General features: G+C 50.1%; 1 protein-coding gene across 1 annotated transcript in view; it reads left to right on the plus strand.

Annotated features, from left to right (window-relative positions):
• The window catches only part of Ints3 (integrator complex subunit 3), a 43,919-nt gene extending 21,538 nt beyond the window's left edge, over positions 1-22,381 (plus strand). The window contains exons 7-30 of the mRNA XM_075978296.1: positions 1,393-1,537; positions 3,016-3,145; positions 4,704-4,801; positions 6,695-6,886; positions 8,937-9,024; positions 9,476-9,555; positions 9,783-9,874; positions 10,106-10,212; positions 10,817-10,936; positions 11,183-11,312; positions 11,675-11,729; positions 11,952-12,055; positions 12,494-12,538; positions 12,665-12,784; positions 15,352-15,505; positions 17,981-18,049; positions 18,794-18,869; positions 19,211-19,324; positions 19,531-19,579; positions 20,482-20,649; positions 20,828-20,928; positions 21,127-21,199; positions 21,342-21,498; positions 21,607-22,381. Of these exons, the coding sequence (XP_075834411.1) occupies positions 1,393-1,537; positions 3,016-3,145; positions 4,704-4,801; positions 6,695-6,886; positions 8,937-9,024; positions 9,476-9,555; positions 9,783-9,874; positions 10,106-10,212; positions 10,817-10,936; positions 11,183-11,312; positions 11,675-11,729; positions 11,952-12,055; positions 12,494-12,538; positions 12,665-12,784; positions 15,352-15,505; positions 17,981-18,049; positions 18,794-18,869; positions 19,211-19,324; positions 19,531-19,579; positions 20,482-20,649; positions 20,828-20,928; positions 21,127-21,199; positions 21,342-21,498; positions 21,607-21,684 (2,545 nt within the window). The 3' untranslated portion in view covers positions 21,685-22,381. The remainder of the gene's footprint in view (positions 1-1,392; positions 1,538-3,015; positions 3,146-4,703; positions 4,802-6,694; positions 6,887-8,936; positions 9,025-9,475; positions 9,556-9,782; positions 9,875-10,105; positions 10,213-10,816; positions 10,937-11,182; positions 11,313-11,674; positions 11,730-11,951; positions 12,056-12,493; positions 12,539-12,664; positions 12,785-15,351; positions 15,506-17,980; positions 18,050-18,793; positions 18,870-19,210; positions 19,325-19,530; positions 19,580-20,481; positions 20,650-20,827; positions 20,929-21,126; positions 21,200-21,341; positions 21,499-21,606) is intronic.
• The last annotated feature ends 327 nt before the right edge of the window (positions 22,382-22,708 follow it).

The following is a 22,708-nucleotide window of genomic DNA, read 5'->3' on the forward strand; positions in this document are numbered from 1 at the left end:
TCCCAGTAGCAGGGGGACTTTATTACTCGGCCTCTGCTTCTCTTTAGATCTCATTTCTTTGCTACCTTTGGCTAGAGAGCCTTACTTCCATCTCCTCTTCTCTTCATTGCGCCATCCTAGTGGTCAGGTTTGTCCTTTCCTTCTGCAGGTAATCTTCCTCAAATTGGTTTCTGTCCTGTTCCTCGTGCCAGATTCTGTCCCATCATCCCTTAAAGCTGCATTTCCCTCACAGGTGTCACCTAGCAGCCCCTTTGCTGCCCGGCCCCTTCACAGTTTTGGTGAAAGTGAACACCTTGCGTTTTAAACTGCTTGCCTTCCTGTTTCCCTAACCTTTCCGAGTATTATTAGGGGTGTTGGGGGAAAGGGAAGTATGTGTCCTTGGCTAGCATTTCCATTCATGAAAGCAAGGACAGTGCTGGGCATAGCAGTGCATGTCTGTAATCCTGGCATTTGGGAAACTCAGGCAGGAAGATTGCTGTGAATTCAAGTCTAGCCTGGGCTATATATATATAGCAAGACCATGTCTCAAAAAACAAGAGAAGACATCAAAAGAGAAGAAAAGGCCATAATCTTTTAGTCAATTAAGTGGCTTGATTACTGTTCCTGAATCAGGATGTTGCCTGGTTATATTAATTAAACTCTTCCTCCAGTTCTCAGCCTTCCAGCAGGGGTGTCAAAGCAATTACAAACTCGTTGGCACTGGAGGCAGCATTAGAGAGTTGGGAACCTCCCCGCTGTGTCTTTCCCTTTGCCCCTTTTGAACAGATAGTGCTTTCATTGCTGTTTTCCAGGGAAAATCTAAAACGCTAGGGAAATGGGCTTTACCATCTAAATTCAGCTGTCGCACACCCCACCCCACCCCGCAACAACCTCCCAGATTTTGGTTTAGGGCTTAGGGCAGGTGACTCATTATCTAAGGGTGGGGTTGGTAGCGTGGTTGACCATAATAAGCCTAATAGAGGGTTAGCACAATGTGTTCTGAGAATTCCAGGTCCTCAAAGGGTCCTGAAATCCCCAGAGCATCCTTGCGTCACACTTAGAGAACTACGGACACGGAGAGCATTTTCCGTGGCAGAGCAGGAGAGGTGTAGCTTGCCTCTGTCCCAAGTGCCTCACATGGGGTGGGCTTGAATGAGTCGACCAACACAGTTACCCCATTGGCAGCTACGAAAGTTCTTAGATTATAGGAGGTTGATTTCATTCAGCACCCACCTTTGTTGGGCATCTGTCTGGTAAAGAAAATCTGTCACCTTTGCCTTAGTCAACTCTTAGAATAGCAGCCTGAGGAAAACCCTCACAGGACAGAGCCGTTCTCAGTGTGTGCTCACTGATGAGCGTGAGGTGCAGGTCTGGTCTAGGCGGGAGGTAGGTGCAGTGTCTTCTGTTCTGCAGGGAGTGGGTCCTGAAGAGCAGCATCCTCATCGCCATGGCTGTGTACACATACCTCCGACTTATCGTGGACCACCATGGGACTGCCCAGCTCCAGACCCTTCGGCAGAAGGAAGTTGACTTCTGTGTCTCTTTGCTTCGGGAACGGGTAAGGGAACGGGACAAGATCAGTATGAGGATGTGGTCTTTGCATCATCATCCCCAGACAGCTCAGGAACAAAGGACAGGGAGTCAGTGTGGAATACCCCTTGCTCTTAGAAATGTCACAAATAATGCTGGCATCCAGGGTTTTTCTGGTCGGTTTCGATTTACATTGTTGTACAACAGACAGCAGCTGTTCTTGTGTGTCCACTGTTACACCAACTCCACCTGTTCCGGTAATTGACATGTTTACTTGTGTGGATTATGAATTTTTTTACTGTAGTTTCTCCAAGAGAGATATTCTAAATCTAAGCTACTATGAGGCTATTGGCCATATTGAAAATTTTAAATTAAAAGCAGTTATTGAATAGGTTCAGTAGTTACAACAGATGCAGAGGACATGGATTTGATTCCCAGCACCTATGTGGTGACTCACAGCATATGTAATTCCTGTTCCAGGGGATCTAGGATTCTTATGGCCTCTGGGCACATAGTGCTTACGTACATGTGGGCAAAACACTGATATACATAAGAGTAAACCTTGCCAGGCATTGGTGGTGCATGCCTTTAATCCCAGCACTTGGGAGGCAGAGGCCTATGGATCTCTGTGAGTTCGAGGCCAGTCTGGTCTATAAGAGCTACCAGGACAGTGAGAGCTACACAGTGAAACCTTGTCTTGTAAAAACAAATACATATACACATATATACATAATATACATTCATATACACGTGAATATATATGTATATATGTGTGTATATGAAAAAACAAATCTTAAAAAAACAACTTCAAAGCATACCCCTTTAATCCCAGTATTTTGGGGGTGGGGGTAGGCAGATCTCTGATTTTCAGCAAGTTCCAGGGCAGCCAAGACTGCACGGAGAAACCCTGTCTTGAAAACCCCCAGAATCAGCCAGGCCATGGTGGCGCACACATTTAATCCCAGCACTCAGGAGGCAGAGGCAGGTGGATCTCTGAGTTTCAGGACAGCCAGGGCTGTTATATAGAAAAACTGTGTCTTGAAAAACAGCAACAACAACCAAAGAAAACTTCCCAAAATCTTGGAAATGTGTCCATATAATTGTGTAACACATGATTTTAATCAGTATTGTTTGGACCACACAGTTACACAGATCATTTCCTTTATCACAGCTGTCTCTTCTGTTAGCCAGAATGAACTTCGCTGTAGGATGCATGGAGTGCTACTTCCGGGCCCCAAACTTTTGGAATTCAGTTTCCTTGAACTGAATCAAAGCAGCCCCATGTGGGGAGGGGCTTGATTGATGGGAGAGCCTCAGGGCTCTCAGCCTCAGCCTCTTCCTGAGCAGCTGCAGCCAGCCCCTTGACTCCAGAAGCAAACTTGCTATGATCCCTTCAGCTATCTTCTCTCCCCTCCACAGAGCATGCTGCACCGTCCTCCCTCTAGGAGGTGAGCAGTGCATGGTTTTATCCTCCTGCTCCCATTCTCCATCCTCTCTCCCTTTCAGTTCATGGAATGTTTGATGATTGGCCGCGACCTTGTAAGATTACTTCAGAATGTTGCTAGGATACCAGAATTTGAACTGCTCTGGAAAGATATCATCCATAACCCTCAGGCTTTGAGTCCTCAGTTTACAGGTGAGTAAGCCCCTCGGTATGTTCTGAGTGGATTTGAAGGGGTGGAAGTGAATTGGCAGGAGAGATTTAGTCAGAGAAAGCTTGGGGTAGGACACACTTTGCTGGGTGCAGCTGGGCACGGGAGTGGCAGAAGCACAGAACGGTTCATGTAGTTTCTGACTAGGTCCTACTTGCTTGGCTCCAGCTGCAGTGCTTCTTAAAAAAAAAAAAAAATCATACAAGGCCTCAAGATAGTTCAGTTGGTAAAGGCAGTTGCTGCCAAGCCTAGTGCCCTGAATTCAGTCTCCAGAGCCCTGCATGGTAGAAGAAAAGAACTGGCTCCCCAAGTCAGCCTCTGACCTCCAGACATACCACTAGACACCGGTGAGTCCACACGTGAACTTCAGGAAGATAAAATGTAGTCAAAAACTTAAAACACAGATGTGGACAGAAAACTGTGATCCTCTTCCCACAGCTCCTTGACAAGGTGAGGGCCAGACTCCAGCTTCACTGTGCTTGTGGTTGACAGGGGGTCACTGGCCAATTCTTGAAGCAGAGTCAGCAGAGGGTCCTCTTAGTCCTAGAAGAATGGACTGCAGGATGTAGCTTAGTGATAAAGCACTTACAGTGTCCTGAATTTGATTCCTGGAGCTATAGAGAAGAAAAAGAAACGCTCTTGCCTCTCACTACAGGAGTCTAGTTTGGTCAGAAGCCTCTGTAGGTTTTTTTGTTGTGTGTGTGTCTGTGTGTGTGTGTTCATATGTCTTTGACATTCCCAGAATCCTGTTGTATTCTGTAGCTTCATTCCTCCCCCCCCCCACGTCCACACCTATGCACACACGAGCTAAGGGAGTGAGGGCGAGGAGAGCAGAGCGTGGCTGTATGCGTTCTCAGCTCGTGCTGTGTGCTCGGGCTGCTCCACACAGAGGGTGTGCCAGCACAGCCCTTAAGATGAGTGTTTCACTTTCTGCACAGGAAAATGAGGGTCAAAGAGATTAAGTCACGCGCTGAAGGACCATATAGGTAGTAAATTCCAGGCAGAGTTTGGATACAGACCTTTCTGACTATAGCGTCTCTGGCTGTGCTATTCAGGCACACTGGTCCTAGGATTTCATAGTGTCACCCTTAGGAGTAGGAAGGCAGGCTAAGACTTCACATATTAATTGGGGGGTGCGGGTGGCACACGCCTTTAATCGCAGCACTCGGGAGGCAGAGGCAGGAAGAACTCTTTGAGTTCGAAGCCAGTCTGGTCTACAGAGTGAGTTCCAGGACAACCTGGACTATTATACAGAGAAACCCTGTCTCAAACAAACAAACAAGCAAACAAAAAATAAGAAGAAGAAAATGAATTTCCCATCTATTTCTAGCTATAAAAACGTGGGTATCAATTTGGGAGGCCAGCAGAAGGGAAGCGCTGCAGTTGGCATGACTGGAGGCAGCCCTGTGTGCCTTTGCCAGGCTTCTTTCTCGGGCTTGCCATAGAATAGGCCCATGAGCAAAACCACACCTGCTCTGACCCAGTTCCCTCTCCTGCCTTCCGTTTCTCTGGTCTCATACTTCTCTTGTCCCCTTGGTTCAGGTATCCTACAACTGCTTCAGTCAAGAACGTCCCGAAAGTTTCTAGCCTGTCGTCTAACCCCAGACATGGAAACCAAGCTCCTCTTCATGACGTCCCGGGTGAGACAGTCTGTGTGTGGTGTCAGCTGAGCTCACTGCAGATTTGTCACCGCTGATTACTGACACGCACAGTAGTGACTAAGTCCTGACCTTTTTTGGTGCTTTCCTTGGTTCAGTCTATACCTGCACATTGCACAGTACACGGAAATAATGTTTGGAGAAAGCACTCGAGGTGTAGTGTTAAATAAGCAAGACTTGTAACTCTTCTGAAGTTTTGTTACAAAAGCAGCCATTACAGTGGTTGTAGACTGTCTACAGGGTAGGCTGTGGCCTTTGGTTTCCAAACGTGGTTGCACTGTGGTAAAAATGTTGGAGGACTGTGGTTTTTCTGTCTCTGAGGATGTTTGTGGAATCTACAGTGGACTAACAAGCATAGAGGCTCCTGCCTGTAATTCCAGCACTCAGAGGTGACGGAGGAGGACAGCCTGGTTACGTGAGACCTGTCTTCTTTCAAAGAAAAACAATGACAGGAAGTGCTGGGCATGGTGGTGTACACTCTACATTTTAATCACAACACATGAGAAGTAGGCACATCTTTATGTATTCAAAGCCAGCTAGGACTACCTACTGGGACTGTGTCTCGAAAGAAAGAGGTAAAAGAAAAAAAACAAATTGTAATGGGATGTGATGGCATATGCATTGGGACTCTGAGGCAAGAGGTTCTCAAATTCTATGCTAGCTTCAACTACTTAGCAGCAACATTATGTCTCTAACAAGGCCACATTTAGAGTATATGCATACTGTCTTAGTTAGGGTTTCTGTTATTGTCATAAAACACCACGAGCAGAAGCACCTTGGAGAAGGAATAGTTTGTTTTATCTTACACTTCCAGGTCACCCCGTCCATCACTGAGGGGAGTCAGAACAGAAACTCCAGCAGGGCAGGAAGCTGGAGGCAGGGCTGAAGCAGAGGTCATGGGGCCTGCTGCTTACTGGCTAACTCTCACGGCTTGCTCAGCCTGCTCTCTGTCATGTCTGCCAAACACTCACCAATCAAGAAAATGTACCACAGCTTTCCTAGTCCACAAGCCAGTCTGGCGGGGACCTTTTTCCAATTGTAACCTCATCTTCCAAAACTATTCCAGTTTATGTTATAAACTTAGCCATTACATGTGCACACACACATGTTAAAATTTAGTATCTTTGCCACAATTGTTAGAGTTCAGGTGTTCAGCCACCGTTGCTGCTACGAGTTCTGTTTCACAGTGTTGACCTGGGAGCAGCTTGTTAACCGTTTTGATATATTTTGATGTCTTCTGAGAGGGCACTAGAAGAGAGCGTGAGATCTGCCCTATCTAGTGCTGCCATTTGGGTGGCTGGATTGAGACAGGCTCTGACTGTGTAGCCCAGCCATCTTTGAACTATTGGCAGTCCTCCCCCAGCAGCTTTGCGAGTGCTGGGATTTCAGGTACGGGCCGCCACATCTGGCTCTAGTGTAAACATTTGAGGTGTGTTTGGACTTGCGGCCAGGTCTGGAGAGTCTGTGCCTTGGCTAACAGTCCTGTTCAGGCTATCAGGAGGCAGTCAGTGCTGAGTGGGGCCAGGGTTGGCTCTGACTCTCCAGGAGCAGTCTTTGCTGTTCAGCAGTAGCTCCAGAAAAGGAGAAGCTTCCAGCCAGAAAGCCAGTGACAGGAGCGAGAGGTAGCAGCCAGAAAGGGCTGCAGCTGTTTCCAGAGGTCGGGGAGCATGAGGCCTGCTGCAGGAGCGAGCAGACCGCTGATGCACAAGGCAAGCCAGAAAGGGCTTCAAGGTGGTTAAGACCAGGATGTCCCCAAAGGAGAGGGCACTTGAGAGACAAAGAGCTTACTGAAGTTGTCACAAGCACATGGTCCAAGACTAGCTTCCAGTCTCCTGCTCACCAGCCCACCCTCCCCTTCACTTCTTCTTCCCTCAGGTGCGATTTGGCCAGCAAAAGCGATACCAGGATTGGTTCCAGCGCCAGTACCTCTCAACCCCTGACAGTCAGTCTCTGCGCTGTGACCTCATTCGATACATCTGTGGGGTGGTCCACCCTTCGAACGAAGTGCTGAGTTCAGATATCTTGCCCCGATGGGCCATCATTGGCTGGCTCCTGACCACGTGCACGGTAAAGGACCATGCAGCAGGGCAGAGACTGCTGGGTGGTGAACAGCGCCTCCTCTAGCGTGTTCCTGGACTTCCCTTCTGATTCCAGGGCCATGTGAACCCTAATGGACCTTTCACCGGGTCTTCTGAATGCCTCAGGCTCGCTACCTCCCTTTCTTCATCTCTAGAAATTGATAGTTGTTCTCATCTGAGCTTGGGTTTGACGAGGCTCACCATCTTCCCTACTGCCAAGCCCCCAAACCCTGATTTCTGTTTCTTTGTTTGTTTGTTTGTTTGTTTGATACAAGACCTTATTGTATAACTCTGGCTAGCCTTGAGCTACAATCCTCCTGTCTCAGTCCCCTCAGTCCTGGGATTAGGTGTATACCAACCACTGTGCCCAACTCAAAATTCTGGATTCTTGAGGCATTCCTACTTGGGTCCCTGAGGGACCCTCTTAGACCTGAATCTCAGAGACATCTCTGTGTTTTTCCTTGTTGTTTCTAGAAGCCATAATAGTTATTCTCTTTTTTTTAATTCATTTTTATTTTATGTGCATTGGTGTGCATGTATGTCTGTATGAGGGTGTCAGATCTTGGAGTTACAGACAGCTGTGAGCTGCCATGTGTGTGCAGCAAATTGAACCTGGGTCTTCTAGGAGAGCAACCAGTTCTCTTAACTGCTGAGCCATCTCTCCAAACCCAATAGTTATTCTCATGAGCTGTTCCTTATTCATATCCAGGGTTTTCATTTTTCTGTTTTATTTCATTTACTTATTTATTTTATGATATATGTGTATGCCTGAGTGTATGTGTGTGTGCGCTGGTGTGTATGCCTGAGTGTGTGAGTATCTGTGTTCTGATGTTGTGCTTGAGTGTGTGTGTGTGCTGGTGTGTATGCCTGAGTGTGTGAGTATCTGAGTTCTGATGTTGTACTTGAGTGTGTGTGTGTGCTGGTGTGTATGCCTGAGTGTGTGAGTATCTGTGTTCTGATGTTGTGCTTGAGTGTGTGTGTGTGCTGGTGTGTATGCCTGAGTGTGTGAGTATCTGTGTTCTGATGTTGTGCTTGAGTGTGTGTGTGTGCTGGTGTGTATGCCTGAGTGTGTGAGTATCTGAGTTCTGATGTTGTGCTTGAGTGTGTGTGTGTGCTGGTGGTGGAGGCCCAGAAGTGAAAAGAGGGAACTGAGACATAGCTGCTTGTGCATCACCATGTTGGTGCTAAAATAAACACACGTTCTTTGCAAGAACTCATTAACCACTGAGTTTTGAGACAAGGTCTTGGAGTGTTGCCTGAATTGGCCTCAAACTTGCAGCAATCCTCCTGTCTCAGCCTCCTAAGTGCTATAATTGTAGACATATGTCATTATACCCCCTGACTCTGTTCAGTGGTTCTCAACCTGGGGATTGAGTATCAGATATCTGCATACCAGATATTTACATTATGATTCATAGCAGTAGCAGAATTACAGTTATGAAGTGGCAGTGAAATAATTTTATGGTTGGGGTCACCACAACATGAGGAGCTGTGTTAAAGGGTCGTAGCATTGGGGAGGTTGAGAACCACTGCTTTAGATGCTTCTATCCACGACTTTGGCATCAGCTTTAGAGACTTCCTTTCCCCAAACACAGAAACTTTAAGAGAGCTGCCATCTTCTGTTTCCTTTTTCTATGCTCAGCTAACACTGTTCTTAAACATCTCACACCCTTCCCCCACTTTATGGTGTTCCTGGAATGTGCTGGTTCAGGCTGCAGGCCTTTCCTAGGGGGTCTGTAGGGAGGTGCCTGGGTTGTTCAACAAAGGCAGCTGTAGGCTATCATACCAACTTGTGATTCGTCAGTGTTCCTGTGCTGATCTCTTTATAGAGAGTAGGCGTGTGTACTACATGATACATGAAAAACCCAGGCCGGTTCCCATATAATAGACTGTGTGCCTCACCCTATGAGGTTATGCCATCTCTCACTGGGAACTGAATTTCAAAGATGAAACAACCAAGAGGGCCCTGCAAATCCCCTTGGCTCTGGAAAGATGGGAGCCGACTGATGGAACTAGCCCTCTCCCTATCTCTTTTCCAGTCCAACGTTGCTGCCTCTAATGCCAAGCTGGCTCTGTTTTATGACTGGCTGTTCTTTAGCCCAGAAAAGGATAGCATTATGAACATAGGTATGTGATTGGGACCAATCAGCACCACCCTCCGGTCCCCGAAGCCCCCACGCTTGTCATCAAGTCTCAGGGGAGTGGGGGTTAGAAGTGCCTGTTTATCCAGGAGGAATTCGCTTGTTCCCCTTCAGTTTTCCCTTGACCTAGAGGGAAAGTTGCTTTGATGAGGCCAACCAGTTGCTGCTGCCTTTTCCCATAGCCTTGGGCTCTGGGTGGGGAGGGCCTAGGCAGAAGTCTGTCCTCCCTTCCCATCTCTTTTTTTTTTCCAAGTGGAGTACTGGTACAAAAGGGAGATGAGGACTGAATGCAGTTGGGGAGGGTTCCCTGCCTGGTCCCAGCTGGGGAGTACACACAGCAGCACTTCCTGGGGGCTTCACAGATGCTGAGAAACTATTAGACATGGAAACGGTGTCCGGTGTCGGGGGCTAGTTCATTTTTCCCTCACCCTCTCCAGAGCCAGCCATCCTGGTCATGCACCACTCCATGAAGCCCCACCCAGCCATCACTGCCACGCTCCTGGACTTCATGTGCCGAGTAAGTGCCACCGCGGCTTTCCTGCCCCCCCCCCATCCTGAATGAGCAGTGTTCAGTTCCTGTTAGTCTCCTGGTGTGTCTCAACTGTGGTCCTGGCCCTGATAGCAAGCACTGTAGCCAGTGGAATGGCCCTGCGGCCATACCGCCACTGTCACTCGCGGAAACTAAAGCAGCTGCTTAGTTCTCTCCAGCAGAGCTTTGTAGTTACTCCTCTTCTTCCCTTCTAGATCATTCCTAACTTCTACCCACCGTTGGAAGGCCATGTGCGTCAGGGTGTCTTTTCTTCCCTCAACCACATTGTGGAGAAACGAGTCTTAGCGTAAGGAATTTGTGTGTTGTGGGAGGGGATTCTCCATTTTCATTAGGTCCAATCCCTCTAGCTCAGATGTTGTTGCCCCACTTTGACTCCTTGTTGTCTACTGGACAGAAGACCAGTGTCCCCTTGACGCAGATGTCCCCTGTGGACTCTGGAGGGTCTGAAGCTGTGCTAGCCGACCTGTGTTAGCAGTGAGTAGCTCTGATGTTGACCGTCATCTGTGTTCTCTGTTAGACACTTGGCTCCCCTATTTGACAACCCTAAGTTGGATAAAGAGCTGCGGGCCATGCTTCGAGAGAAATTCCCTGAGTTCTGCAGCTCGCCCTCCCCGCCTGTGGAAGGTATGGACCTCACAGGGTCAGCTGGTCTTAACTGAGTTTCCACTCTCTGCTCTTGTTCTCTTTTCCCTTGGTGGTCTCCCGGTGAGAGCACAGCTTTCCCGGGATGCTTGCCTCACAGCGGTCACTCGCCTGCCACCTGTCTTCCCAGTCCTTAGTCCAGGCCCTAGCAGGTCTTGTCATGGTCATTTTGTCCCTGAGTTCACACTGCCCTTTGCCACATTGGCTTCCACAATTTTTTGTTGTGGAATAAGAGCTTAAGCCAAGTACTCCTTTCCAACTTGGTTTTAAATTAAAGAACACTAATAAATATCCCTTGTGCCGAGCTTGGTGGTGTAAGCCTGTTATCTTTGTACCTGGGAGGCAGAAGCAGGAAGACCAGGGACCCAGGAAAGCCTGGGATACATAAAGCCCCGTTTCAGAAAAGAAGGTGATACTCCGCTCATCATCCTGAGCTGACATGGGTCACAGAGAGCTAGAAGGCAAATTCGTCCATCTAGGGCCAAACTGCATTCTCCCACGTGCCCACTAGTCTCATCCCCAGAAGCATGGGGCGTACTGGGGGACACAGGAGGCCATCAGGAATCTTTTTCTCTTTACTCACAAGTCAAAATTGAAGAGCCTGTTTCCATGGAAATGGACAACCATCTGTCGGATAAGGACGAGAGTTGCTATGATAATGCAGAGGCAGCCTTCAGTGATGATGAAGAGGATCTCAATAGCAAAGGTAAGATCAGCAACAGAGAGTCTTTGACTTGTGATAACCCGAGAGGCCTAGTTCTCAGGTAGCCTGTCTGCAGTCTTTCTAGCCTGCCTCTTTGTCCGTGAGATTTGAGTTTTGTTTATTATCCGATGGTCCACTAAAGGCAGGAGAGTAGATAGCAGGATGTGAGCTGGGATTCAGCACACTGAGTGAACAGGGACATAGGTGTGAGGAGGGCGCAGGTAGCTCATGGCGACAAACCACCCTCAGGGAAGAAGAGAGAGTTCCGCTTCCACCCCATCAAGGAGACCGTTGTGGAGGAACCAGTTGATGTGACCCCCTACCTCGATCAGTTGGACGAGTCCCTAAGGGACAAAGTTCTGCAGCTACAGAAGGGAAGGTGGGTACAGACCCTGCTCCCCGCCTTAGGTCCAGGTACTTCCTGCTACCTAGATGGTATACAGGTGAGTGGGGGTGGAGGGGCACTTGAAGCTTCATGAGAAATGTCTTTGGCTGATGTTGGGAAGCATGGGCTGGGAATAGGGGAGCCCCTGCTTTCTGGATTCTGAAGGTAAGAGCGGGGCCGATTGGGGATTGTCCTGGACTTCTTTGGGCCTCTGCCCACAGAATGGCACTTGCTAGCCAGATGTCCTCCCTCTGAGCTGAGAGCTCATAGCTCCCTTGTAGGTTTGCACGTGCCTGTGCACAGCTTGGGAGGTGCCGTACCCCTGCTCTTCCTAATCTCTCGCTTCTACGCTGTAGTGACACAGAGGCCCAGTGTGAGGTCATGCAGGAAATTGTGGACCAGGTCCTAGAGGTAAGGGGGAACCAAGTCCCCAGAGAAAGCAGTCCCAAGCGTTCCCAGCTTACAATGCTCACACATGCCTCACAGGCAGTCGAGCTCCTACCTTCCCTTCCCCTGATGAAGCCCTTCTGAGCAGGGAACAGGAGTGATGAGCTGATCTGGGAGGCAGACGCAGGTGGGGACAATGAGGCTAGGTCTGGGTCAAAATGTCTCCTCCCTCTGTCTTGTCACCAGGAAGACTTCGATTCGGAGCAGCTCTCTGTCCTTGCTTCCTGCCTACAGGAGCTCTTCAAAGCCCACTTTCGAGGGGAAGTGTTGCCTGAAGAGGTCACTGAAGAGTAAGGCTCCTCTCTGACACCCTGGGCCTCAAGCCAGAGTGTGCTCTTCCAGCCCAGACCCCAGGCGCTCTTCCTGTAGACTTGGGCAGAGTCCCCTTCACATGGCGCTTCCATGTTTCCATGTACTAATGGGCCCTGAGAGTACTGAGCCTTGGCCCAGTGTCCCTGCCCTGTTTTTCCAGGCCTGCTGCCAGGCCAGTGACCCCAAGCTTTGCTGATCTCCAGGGATTGGCCCCTGGTCTTGGCTGAAGGGCAAGAGTCTGATCCCCAATGAGGGTGACATTCTCAGATTGTGCGTCTGTGTTGGGAACCTGTTTCTCTATTGCTAAGCACTAGGCAGCAGAAGTTTGCCTTTGGTAGGAAGGGAGCAGGCGGGATACCTGCTCTTCCGTATCTTTCCATACATGTAGACTCTCACATGGAACCTTCCTCTTTTAGGTCCCTGGAGGAGTCTGTAGGGAAACCTCTCTACCTAATATTTAGGTAAGCCCTCAGCTGAAGAGCTGTCTGCCTGCCATCTTCCCTGATGCTACACAGCTATCTCTGTGTTTGGTGGGGAGCCAACCCTTAGAGTGTGCGCTAGGCGATAGCTTTCTCCACCCCGTCCAGGAACCTGTGCCAGATGCAGGAGGACAACAGCAGCTTTTCGCTGCTTCTGGACCTTCTCTCCGAGCTGTATCAAAAGCAACCCAAGATCGGCTACCACCTGCTCTACTACCTGAGGGCAAGGTGGGTGTGGTCTGTGTCGCCTCTGTGATGTTGGTGTTCTGGAGAAGCAGCCTCTCTGGTACACAAGCCAGTCCCCTCCCCTTTCGGCTATCAATAGCAGCACAATCCATTTTGTACATTAGTTTAGGTGCCAGGGGTTTAACCTAGGGTCCATAGCCGGGCAGTGGTGGCGCACGCCTTTAATCCCAGCACTCGGGAGGCAGAGGCAGGCGGATCTCTGTGAGTTAGAGGCCACCCTAACTAAAGTGAGTACCGCCAGGGCTGTTATACAGAGAAACCCTGTTTCAAACAACAACAAAAAAACCAAACAAAACAAAAAACCCCAAGGTTTGTACATCCTGTGTTAGTAAGTTTTTCATCATTGTGACACAGAGAGACTTAGAGGAAAGATGTGTGCTGGCTCTTGTTCCCAGATAGCCCAGCACAGGGTCTGCTGGACCTGTTCTTTCAGGCCTGTGTGAAACAACTTTGTAGCAGTGGGCATCACGGGCATGTGGACATTGTAGCGGTGGACATTGCAGGCATGTGGACATTGTAGCAGCGGGCATCACGGGCAAGTGGACATTATAGCAGCAGGCCTCATGGGCATGTGGATATGTGGACATTGTAGCAGCAGGCATCATGGGCATGTAGACATTGTAGCGGCGGGCATGTGGACATTGTAGCAGCAGGCATCACGGGCAAGTGGACATTGTAGCAGCAGGCATCACAGGCATGTGGACAAAATAGTGGCGGGCATCGCAGGCATGTGGACATTGTAGAAGCGGGTATCACAGGCATGTGGACATTGTAGCAGCAGGTATTGCAAGCATGTGAACATTGTAGCAGCAGGTATTGCGAGCATGTGGACATTGTAGCAGTGGGCATCATGGGCAAGTGGCAGAGGAAGTTCATCTCAGAACAGCCAAGAAGAGAATGTGACAGGGAAGGGCCAGGAGCAAATTTTGTGAATACATGACCCAGTGCCTCCAGCTAGGCTCCAGGCTCCAGGAAATTTCTCGTGCCTCCGAATCTTGCCATCAGATCATGAATCCCTTAGTTCCCTCAAGGTCTAAACTCTTGAAGTCTTAGCACTTTGGAGGTGGAAGCAGGAGTTCCAGGCCAGCCTAGCTACATGAGATCCGCCCCCTCTGGTTTGCCAAGACAGTTTCTGGCTGTCTTGGGACTGGCTCTGTAGACCAGACTGATTTTAAACTCACACAGATCTGCGCCTCTGCCTTCTGAGTTCTGGGATTGCAGGTATGCGCCACCATCACCCAGCCTTTTTTTTTTTTTTAAGTTATTTATTTATTTATTTATTTATTATGTATACAGTATTCTGTCTGCATCTATCCCTGCAGGCCAGAAGAGGGCACCAAATCTCACTGTAGATAGTTATGAGCCACCATGTGGTTGCTGTGAATTGAACTCAGGACCTTGGGAAGAGCAGGCAAAGCTCTTAACCACTGAGCCATCTCTCCAGCCCCACCCAGCCTTTTTTAGACATTTTCAAATTATCTCTTTGTTCCTGTTTTATATGCATTGGTTTTTTCCCTTCATGTATGTCTATGTGAAGGTGTCAGACCCCTGGAACAGGAGTTATGGACAGTTGTGAGCCGCCATGTAGGTGTTGGGAATTGAACCTGAGTCTCTTTAGCCACTGAGCCATCTCTCTGGCCCTTGTCCTTTTTTGTTTTTTTTTTTTTTTTGTTTGTTTTGTTTTTGGGTTTTTTTTCCTAAGACAAAGTTTCTCTGTGTAAACTCAGGAGTAGCCTGGTTGTCCTAGAGCTCACTGTGTAGACGAGGCTGGCCTTGAACCCAGAGATCTCCTGCCTTTGCCTCCTGAGGGCTGGGATTAAAGGCATGCACCACCATGCCCAGCTTATTTTGTTTATTAAGATGGTCTCACGTGTTGAAGTTGGTCTCGAACTTGCTTTGCCAAGGATAGCCTTGAACTCCTGATCCTCCTGCCTCCACCTCCCAAGTACTGACTGGCCTACTTAGAGTTCTTATTGTTTGTTTGGTTTCATTTTGAGTCAGGTTCTCAGAACCTCCAAAGATCCTCCTGCCTCCTCCTCCTGAGTGCTGAGGTTATAAACATGTGCTACCATACCCAACTTCATGAGTTTTGTCTGAGCGCCACATGCTTTTAACTCTTACATTTAAGCCTCAGTTCCAACTTAGGCTTTGCACATGGTGTTAGTTGCTACTTCTCCAGCTTGACAGGACTTCTTCCCTCTTCTCTCGGGGGTCAGTACAGTCACTGCTGGTAGTCAGAGCACTGGGGAAGCTGGACATAGTGGCACACTCTTAACACTAGCATTCTTTGGAAGGTGGAGTCAAGTAGATCTCCATAAGTTCAAGGTCAGCCAGGGATGTACAGTGGGATCCTGTTTCAAATAAAAAACAGACTAGCTTTGGGGGAAGGAAAGTCTCCTGACCCTGAAATTGCTGAACTCTTGGTGAAGGCAAGGAGCTATATGGGGTCCCCAAGCACAGCTTGCAGGGTAGAATAGGCACCTCCCTGAGGATGGTTGAAGCCCTGGTGCTGGGTTGCCCTGCTGGCTTACATCTGACTTGTTTTGTAGCAAAGCTGCGGCAGGGAAGATGAACCTGTACGAGTCATTTGCCCAGGCTACCCAGCTGGGTGACCTGCACACCTGCCTAATGATGGACATGAAGGCTTGCCAAGAAGATGATGTGCGTCTGCTATGCCACCTCACACCGTCCATCTACACAGAGGTCAGTATGTCCTCACACCGTCCATCTACACAGAGGTCAGTATCTCCTCACACCGTCCATCTACACAGAGGTCAGTATCTCCTCACACCGTCCATCTACACAGAGGTCAGTATCTCCTCACACCGTCCATCTACACAGAGGTCAGTATCTCCTCACACCGTCCATCTACACAGAGGTCAGTATGTCCTCACACCGTCCATGTACACAGAGGTCAGTATCTCCTCACACCGTCCATGTACACAGAGGTCAGTATCTCCTCACACCGTCCATCTACACAGAGGTCAGTATCTCCTCACACCGTCCATCTACACAGAGGTCAGTATCTCCTCACACCGTCCATCTACACAGAGGTCAGTATCTCCTCACACCGTCCATGTACACAGAGGTCAGTATCTCCTCACACTGTCTATGTACACAGAGGTCAGTATCTCCTCACACTGTCTATGTACACAGAGGTCAGTATCTCCAACACCATCCGTCTACACAGAGGTCAGTATCTCCTCACACCGTCCATCTACACAGAGGTCAGTATCTCCTCACACCGTCCATCTACACAGAGGTCAGTATCTCCTCACACCGTCCATCTACACAGAGGTCAGTATGTCCTCACACCGTCCATCTACACAGAGGTCAGTATCTCCTCACACCGTCCATCTACACAGAGGTCAGTATCTCCTCACACCGTCCGTCTACACAGAGGTCAGTATCTCCAACACCATCCGTCTACACAGAGGTCAGTATCTCCTCACACCGTCCATCTACACAGAGGTCAGTATCTCCTCACACCGTCCATCTACACAGAGGTCAGTATCTCCTCACACTGTCTATGTACCCAGAGGTCAGTATCTCCTCACACCGTCCATCTACACAGAGGTCAGTATCTCCTCACACCGTCCATCTACACAGAGGTCAGTATCTCCTCACACCGTCCATCTACACAGAGGTCAGTATCTCCTCACACCGTCCATCTACACAGAGGTCAGTATCTCCTCACACTGTCTATGTACACAGAGGTCAGTATCTCCAACACCATCCGTCTACACAGAGGTCAGTATCTCCTCACACCATCCATGTACACAGAGGTCAGTATCTCCACAGGGTCCATGTGGGTGGAAGATAGCAGCAGTACAGGGCTCACAGGAGACCCCACCTCAATAGACCCTCACTTGTTTTTTTTGTTTTTTTGTTTTTTTTTTAAATTATTTATTTATTATGTATACAATATTCTGTTTGTGTGTCTGCCTGCAGGCCAGAAGAGGGCACCAGACCCCATTACAGATGGTTGTGAGCCACCATGTGGTTGCTGGGAATTGAACTCAGGACCTTTGGAAGAGCAGGCAATGCTCTTAACCTCTGAGCCATCTCTCCAGCCATTTGTTTTTTTTTTTAAAGATAGTATCATTCTGTAACCATGACTGGCTTAAAATTCACTATGAAGCCCAGGTTGACTATAGGCTAATGGGTAATCCCCCGCCTCAGCCTCCCAAGTGCTACTTGAGTTGGTGACGATGCACCCACTGACGTTAGTGGTTACTGCTTCCCATACATGGCTGTCTCCTTCCACTTGTTGAAGCTTTTCTCAACTGTAATGTGAGCTTAAGTCTTTCCCTATTCACTTGGATTCTCAGGTTTAACTGTATCTTCTGGGCCAGCACAGGTTTCCTGAACCAGAGAGGTCCCTGTTCGTATCTCCCAAGCTTCTCTGATGATTAAGAGGCCCACGCTTCTCTAGTAGAGACCCAGTTTCATTTCCCTGTTGACGAGGTCTCACAGAGCTGGATACAGGAGAAGAGATGAGCTCTTCCTCCTCTTGGCAGAAGTTCCCAGGAAGAGGGAAATGAGGGCTCAGGGTGTGGGCATAGCAGGAGGAACTGTGATCACCGCCAGGCCTGGAGGGAGGAGGGTACAGGTGGCACCCCTCCCTGTTCTCTCTGCATGGGACCTCACCCATCCCCAGACATGGCTGAGGCTGTTGAGGTTGGGTCTCTCCATTGCCAGGCATGCAGAGGTTGGTTTAGCTGCGCTCCCCACAGAACTGGCCGGCGTGTCCTGTCCCCGTCAGCTTTGGCTTCATCTCCCAGCCCCCCACTCCTTTTTTACACAGATATTAGAACAAGGGTCGGGTTCCAGATTTGTAGCCGTTTGCTTCTGTGCTGGGCCAGGACCCTAGTCTGTCTAAGGGGTGGGGCAGGCTAGATGAAAGCTGGGGGTCCAGCCCACCTTCCTGCCCAAATCACCTTCCTTCCTTCCTTCCTTCCTTCCTTCCTTCCTTCCTTCCTTCCTTCCTTCCTTCCTTCCTTCCTTTCTTTCCGAGACAGGGTTTCTCTGTGGTTTTGGAGCCTGTCCTGGAACTAGCTCTTGTAGACCAGGCTGGTCTCGAACTCACAGAGATCCGCCTGCCTCTGCCTCCGAGTGCTGGGATTAAAGGCGTGCGCCACCACCGCCCGGCTCACCTTTCTTTCTTTCTCTGTCTAGTTTCCAGACGAGACCTTGAGGAGTGGGGAGCTGTTGAACATGATCGTGGCTGTTATTGACTCTGCACAGGTGAGCACTGGGCTTTGGCGTCTGCAGCAAGTCCTAGAGAGCCGGGCTGGGGAAGCCAGGCTCTGTGTTCTCTAAGCCTGTACACGACAGCCCACACCCCCAGGCATTCTGCCTCCCGCTGCATGAGGGTGCCCTTCAGGCCATTAGGGCTAGGAAGGGAAAGCAAAGCCCAAGAAAGAAGCTGGTATTTCTCCATGTTCTCTGGAAGTTCATATTTGCACAGAGAAAGCTGAGGGTGGGCAAGAGCATGCGTGTGTACACGCTCATACATAAGTGTTTTGTTCTTGCCTGGCCTTCTCTTTGGCTCAAAATAAAAATGTTTGGGCCATTTCTCCTTGACCTTCTCTATGCACAGGACTCCTAGAGATTGTAACTTCTGTGCACTGCCCCCACCCCCACCCCAGTTTTTTGAGACAGGGTTTCTTTTTGCAGCCCTGGCTGTCCTGGCTCTCATTTCTGCTCATATCCACTCAGAGCAACTTAGCACTGAGAATCCTTCTTATGCCTTTCCCTACTCACACTAGGTCAGAGCCCAGCCTCCAGGGTCTTCTCACTTCAGGCCAGACCGAGATGGTTCCTTTCCTTTATATCAGGGTGTGGGGAGTTTTTCCACAACAGGCCTGTTCCCCTACAAACCTGTTGCTGTTGTAGCCGACCTGTCTACCCTTCCAAACTGTGTCATGCCTTTTCCTCCTGACCTTCGGCCTCTCATAGAGCTAATGGGTCTGATGCTTTCTTTTCCAGCTCCAGGAGCTGGTGTGCCACGTGATGATGGGGAACCTGGTCATGTTTCGGAAGGACTCGGTCCTCAACATACTCAGTAAGTAACCAGTCTTCAGGTACCTGGGAGTGAAAGGGGCCTCAGCTATTTAACAGTGACAGAAAAGTTGTTCTGGTCATAGAACATTGGGAGGTAGAACGCCGAGTTTCCTGATCTCTGTGCTTACTCTGTAGCATCAAGGGTCCTTACCCTCACCTCTCTAGCCCTTGGATTGCAGGGAATATGGCAGTCCTCAGAGATGGTAGCAGTGGTGTTGTCTGGGAAGAGAAAGGATCTAGATTTTTAGCTCCATCTGTTGGGGTTCTGCTAGTGAGTGTATCAACCATGTGTATATTTGAGAGAGATAGCAGGCAGACAGGAGTTTCTTCCATCTCTTCTAGTTCAGAGCCTAGACTGGGAAACCTTTGAGCAGTACTGTGCCTGGCAGCTCTTCCTGGCCCATAACATCCCCTTGGAGACCATTATCCCCATCCTGCAGCACCTCAAATACAAGGGTGAGTAGGACCGGGCCACAGGCTAGAGGAAGGTGAGCCAGCCTTCTGTGAGCAGGGCACCAGGCCTCAGCAGCTCCAGACTTCTTCCTGGCTCCTGGAACAAGGCTGTCTTCTGTCCTGGTGGTTGGCTGGGGTAGGAGAGGTGCTCACTGCTCGTGTTAACTCCTGAATTGATACGTTCCCTGAACAACCTCTCCTCCCCACAGAGCACCCAGAGGCCCTGTCCTGTCTCCTGCTTCAGCTGCGAAGAGAGAAGTGAGTTCCAAACCAGGTGGCTCCGGGTCCCAGCATGCCTTTGGTCCTGCTTTCCTGTCATGGCCGTCCACCTATCCCCTGCCCTCTTCCTATCTCTACCCTCCTCTGTATGACTTAGAAACAAGCAGCTCACTGCACTGCCCTCAGAGGTGGGAGGTCGGGACTGGACACACCTGTTTTCTTCCCTACACTCCTCAGACTGGCACAGGTTCATTAAAAGGGAAGGATCAGAGGCAAGGGACCACACCCGCCCTCACCCCCCTAACAGAAGAGCCAGCTGGAGCCATCGCATTGCTTGACGGAGGTGTAGTGGCAGAGGCAGAAGGCCCCATTCTATCTTAGCTGCACCGCTGGCAGCTCCTTGGACAAATGAGGCAACAGTCAAGTGCCTCTTCCTATGTTTTTGCTTTTGTTTGTTTTTGTTTTGGTTTGTTTTTGAGACAGGGTTCTCGTAATTTTGTGGCCAGAGGTCACTCAGCTGCTGATTCTTCTGCCCCTGTTTGGGCATTACAGCCTTCTTGTCTTGCCTGAAACCCTAGAGAAAGTGGTGATATAGCCTCTCATCTCCCTCAGGCTATAGCAGAATGGGGCTAACGGGCGTATTAAGCATGCTGTACCCCTTTGCTTCTTGGGACTTCTGCCACCTGCTCTGGGGAGAGTCAGGCCTCATTCTCAGCAGACCTCGTGTCTCCTACCAGCACAGAAGTGGAGCAATCTCCTCACTTCTCATGTAGCTTCTGCAGAGAAGGATACCAGGAATTCCTTGGCCCAAAGAAAAGGGGGAGAGGGATGTGAGAGTAGGAAGCCACAGGGGTAAGGAGGCTGGGGTTTGGAGAGAGATGTAGCCGTTCTCGAGGTCAGGCAGCTCCGTATACATGACACCAGCTTGCTTTCCTTCACAGGCCCAGTGAGGAAATGGTGAAGATGGTGCTGAGCAGGCCCTGCCATCCCGACGACCAGTTCACCACCAGCATCCTGAGGCACTGGTGCATGAAGCACGATGAGCTGCTGGCAGAGCACATAAAGGCCCTGCTCATCAAGAACAACAGCCTTCCCCGCAAGAGGCAGAGGTAGCGCTGGCACCGTCCCGGGCTGCCGGTGCTATACCAGCCGGGTTTGTGGGTGACATCTAATAGAGGACCACACTCCCTGAGCCCTCCCTAGCCCTGGGTGCTTTAGGACTGCCTCTGACATAGAGAGGGACCCCAGTGGAGTGGGGAGTATTTGATTCTCTGCCTCCCCATACAGCCTCAGGAGCTCTAGCAGCAAGCTGGCCCAGCTGACCCTGGAGCAGATCTTGGAGCACCTGGACAACCTGAGACTCAACCTCGCCAATACCAAGCAGAACTGTATGCCGCCTCCCGTCCTGCTCCCTTTTCTTTGGCCATTTGGGGGGGCGGTGCTGCCCTGGTTCAAATCCCCTTCTGCCAGTCAGGGGACAAGGATGAGATACCAAGACCACTGTTCAAACCTGCAGAAGAAAGGCTTTTGGTGCTGTGTAGTAAGCCTCCTGACATTAACTGAGCTTCCCTGTCTCCTTTCCTTAGTTTTTAGCCAGACACCAATCCTCCAGGCGCTGCAGCATGTCCAGGCGAGCTGTGACGAAGCCCACAAGATGAAGTGAGCTTCCTTCTACCTGGGCTGTGGAAAGTGGTGGGGAGGAGAGGTCTCCTGGGGTCGAGAAACAGACTGGGTTCGGTGCTGAGAACATGGTGAGGGGCCTTGAGTGGGCTGCTCATCTCAGGAAGCATGTTCCTCTTAGGTTCAGCGACCTCTTCTCCCTGGCGGAGGAATACGAGGACTCTTCCACTAAGCCACCCAAGAGCCGGAGGAAGGCAGCCCTGTCCAGCCCTCGAAGTCGAAAGAATGCCGCACAGCCCCCCAATGCTGAAGAAGAGTCAGGCTCCAGCAGTGCCTCAGTGAGTCCCACAGCCAGTGTGCAGGAGGAGGGGAGTGATGGGCACTGGTGAGGTGTGGCCAGCCACTGCCCAGGCTGGTCATTGCCTTCTGCCCCTCATTTCTTCCAGGAGGAAGAAGATACGAAGCCCAAGCCCACCAAACGGAAACGAAAAGGTTCCTCTGCCGTGGGTTCTGACAGTGACTGAGGCCCGGTGTTCCCACCCCGCCCCAGCCTGAGAGATGCAAGGGTATACCCTTCCTAGCCCCTCACTTGGGGGAGGATCGAGCTGCTTCCTGTGGCCCAGCCTGAGAAACTTCCCTGCAGCCCCACCCTTCCTCCTCTCCGGGCCTCCAGCTCTTTTCATCCCCTCTTCACTGCTGCTCCACTGGTAGGTTTTCACAGCAGCCGGAGGCTGCAAAACCAGATCATGGCGGAAGTCCTTAGCCTTTGGCTCCTCCCCCAGTCTCCAAAGAGCCATTTGGACAGAGAAGGGAGCAATCAAGAGGCTGCTGGACAGAGAAGCTAGGCCGACAGAAGTGCGGCGTGAATGGCGTCCTGCTTCCGTTCAGTCTGCATTTGTTCTGAACAGACTTGTAGTCTGTGGACGGTGGTCTGTACACCAGTGTGACGTGGGCAGTGCCCATCTGGACAGATGCCACAGCCATCAGAAAAGAACCCGATGACAGCGCGAGAGCCTCTTGCTGCACCTGGGATGCTTGGGTTGGCCCATCATTGGCACTTCAAGCTGAGCCAGAGCCCAGGGGAGTCCCAGAGGCAAGCTCCTCAGAACTGTCAAATGGCCTGATTTCTGTGGTTCTGTTTTTGCTTTTTCTTTTGGCAAAGATAATCGAGTTTTAAAATTGTTTTTAAGTGATAATGAAGCAAGCCAGAGCATCTTTTGAGCCTGTGTTATCTGTGTTCAGCTGTGGTAGGTGCCTCTGTTTAATTAGATGCCTCTACTTGTGCCTTCCCCCTCCCCCAACAAAATGTCTACAAGAGGGACTTGGCTGCCCTTCCACTAAAAGTGTGAGTCAGGCATCTGACCTTTCCACTCAGAAGCTGATGCTGGCACCAACTCCCCGCAGGATGGCCTTGCCTATTGCTTCTCAGGAACCTCATCTTTTGGAGGGTGCAGGGGAGATGGTTCAGTAGATCCACACTTGGCATCCAAGCGTGAGGACCAGAGTTCCGGCCCCGGAACCCATGTCAATGCTAGGTGGATGTGGTAG

The sequence above is a fragment of the Microtus pennsylvanicus genome, chromosome 7 (assembly GCF_037038515.1).
Source record: "Microtus pennsylvanicus isolate mMicPen1 chromosome 7, mMicPen1.hap1, whole genome shotgun sequence".
NCBI lineage: Eukaryota > Metazoa > Chordata > Mammalia > Rodentia > Cricetidae > Microtus > Microtus pennsylvanicus.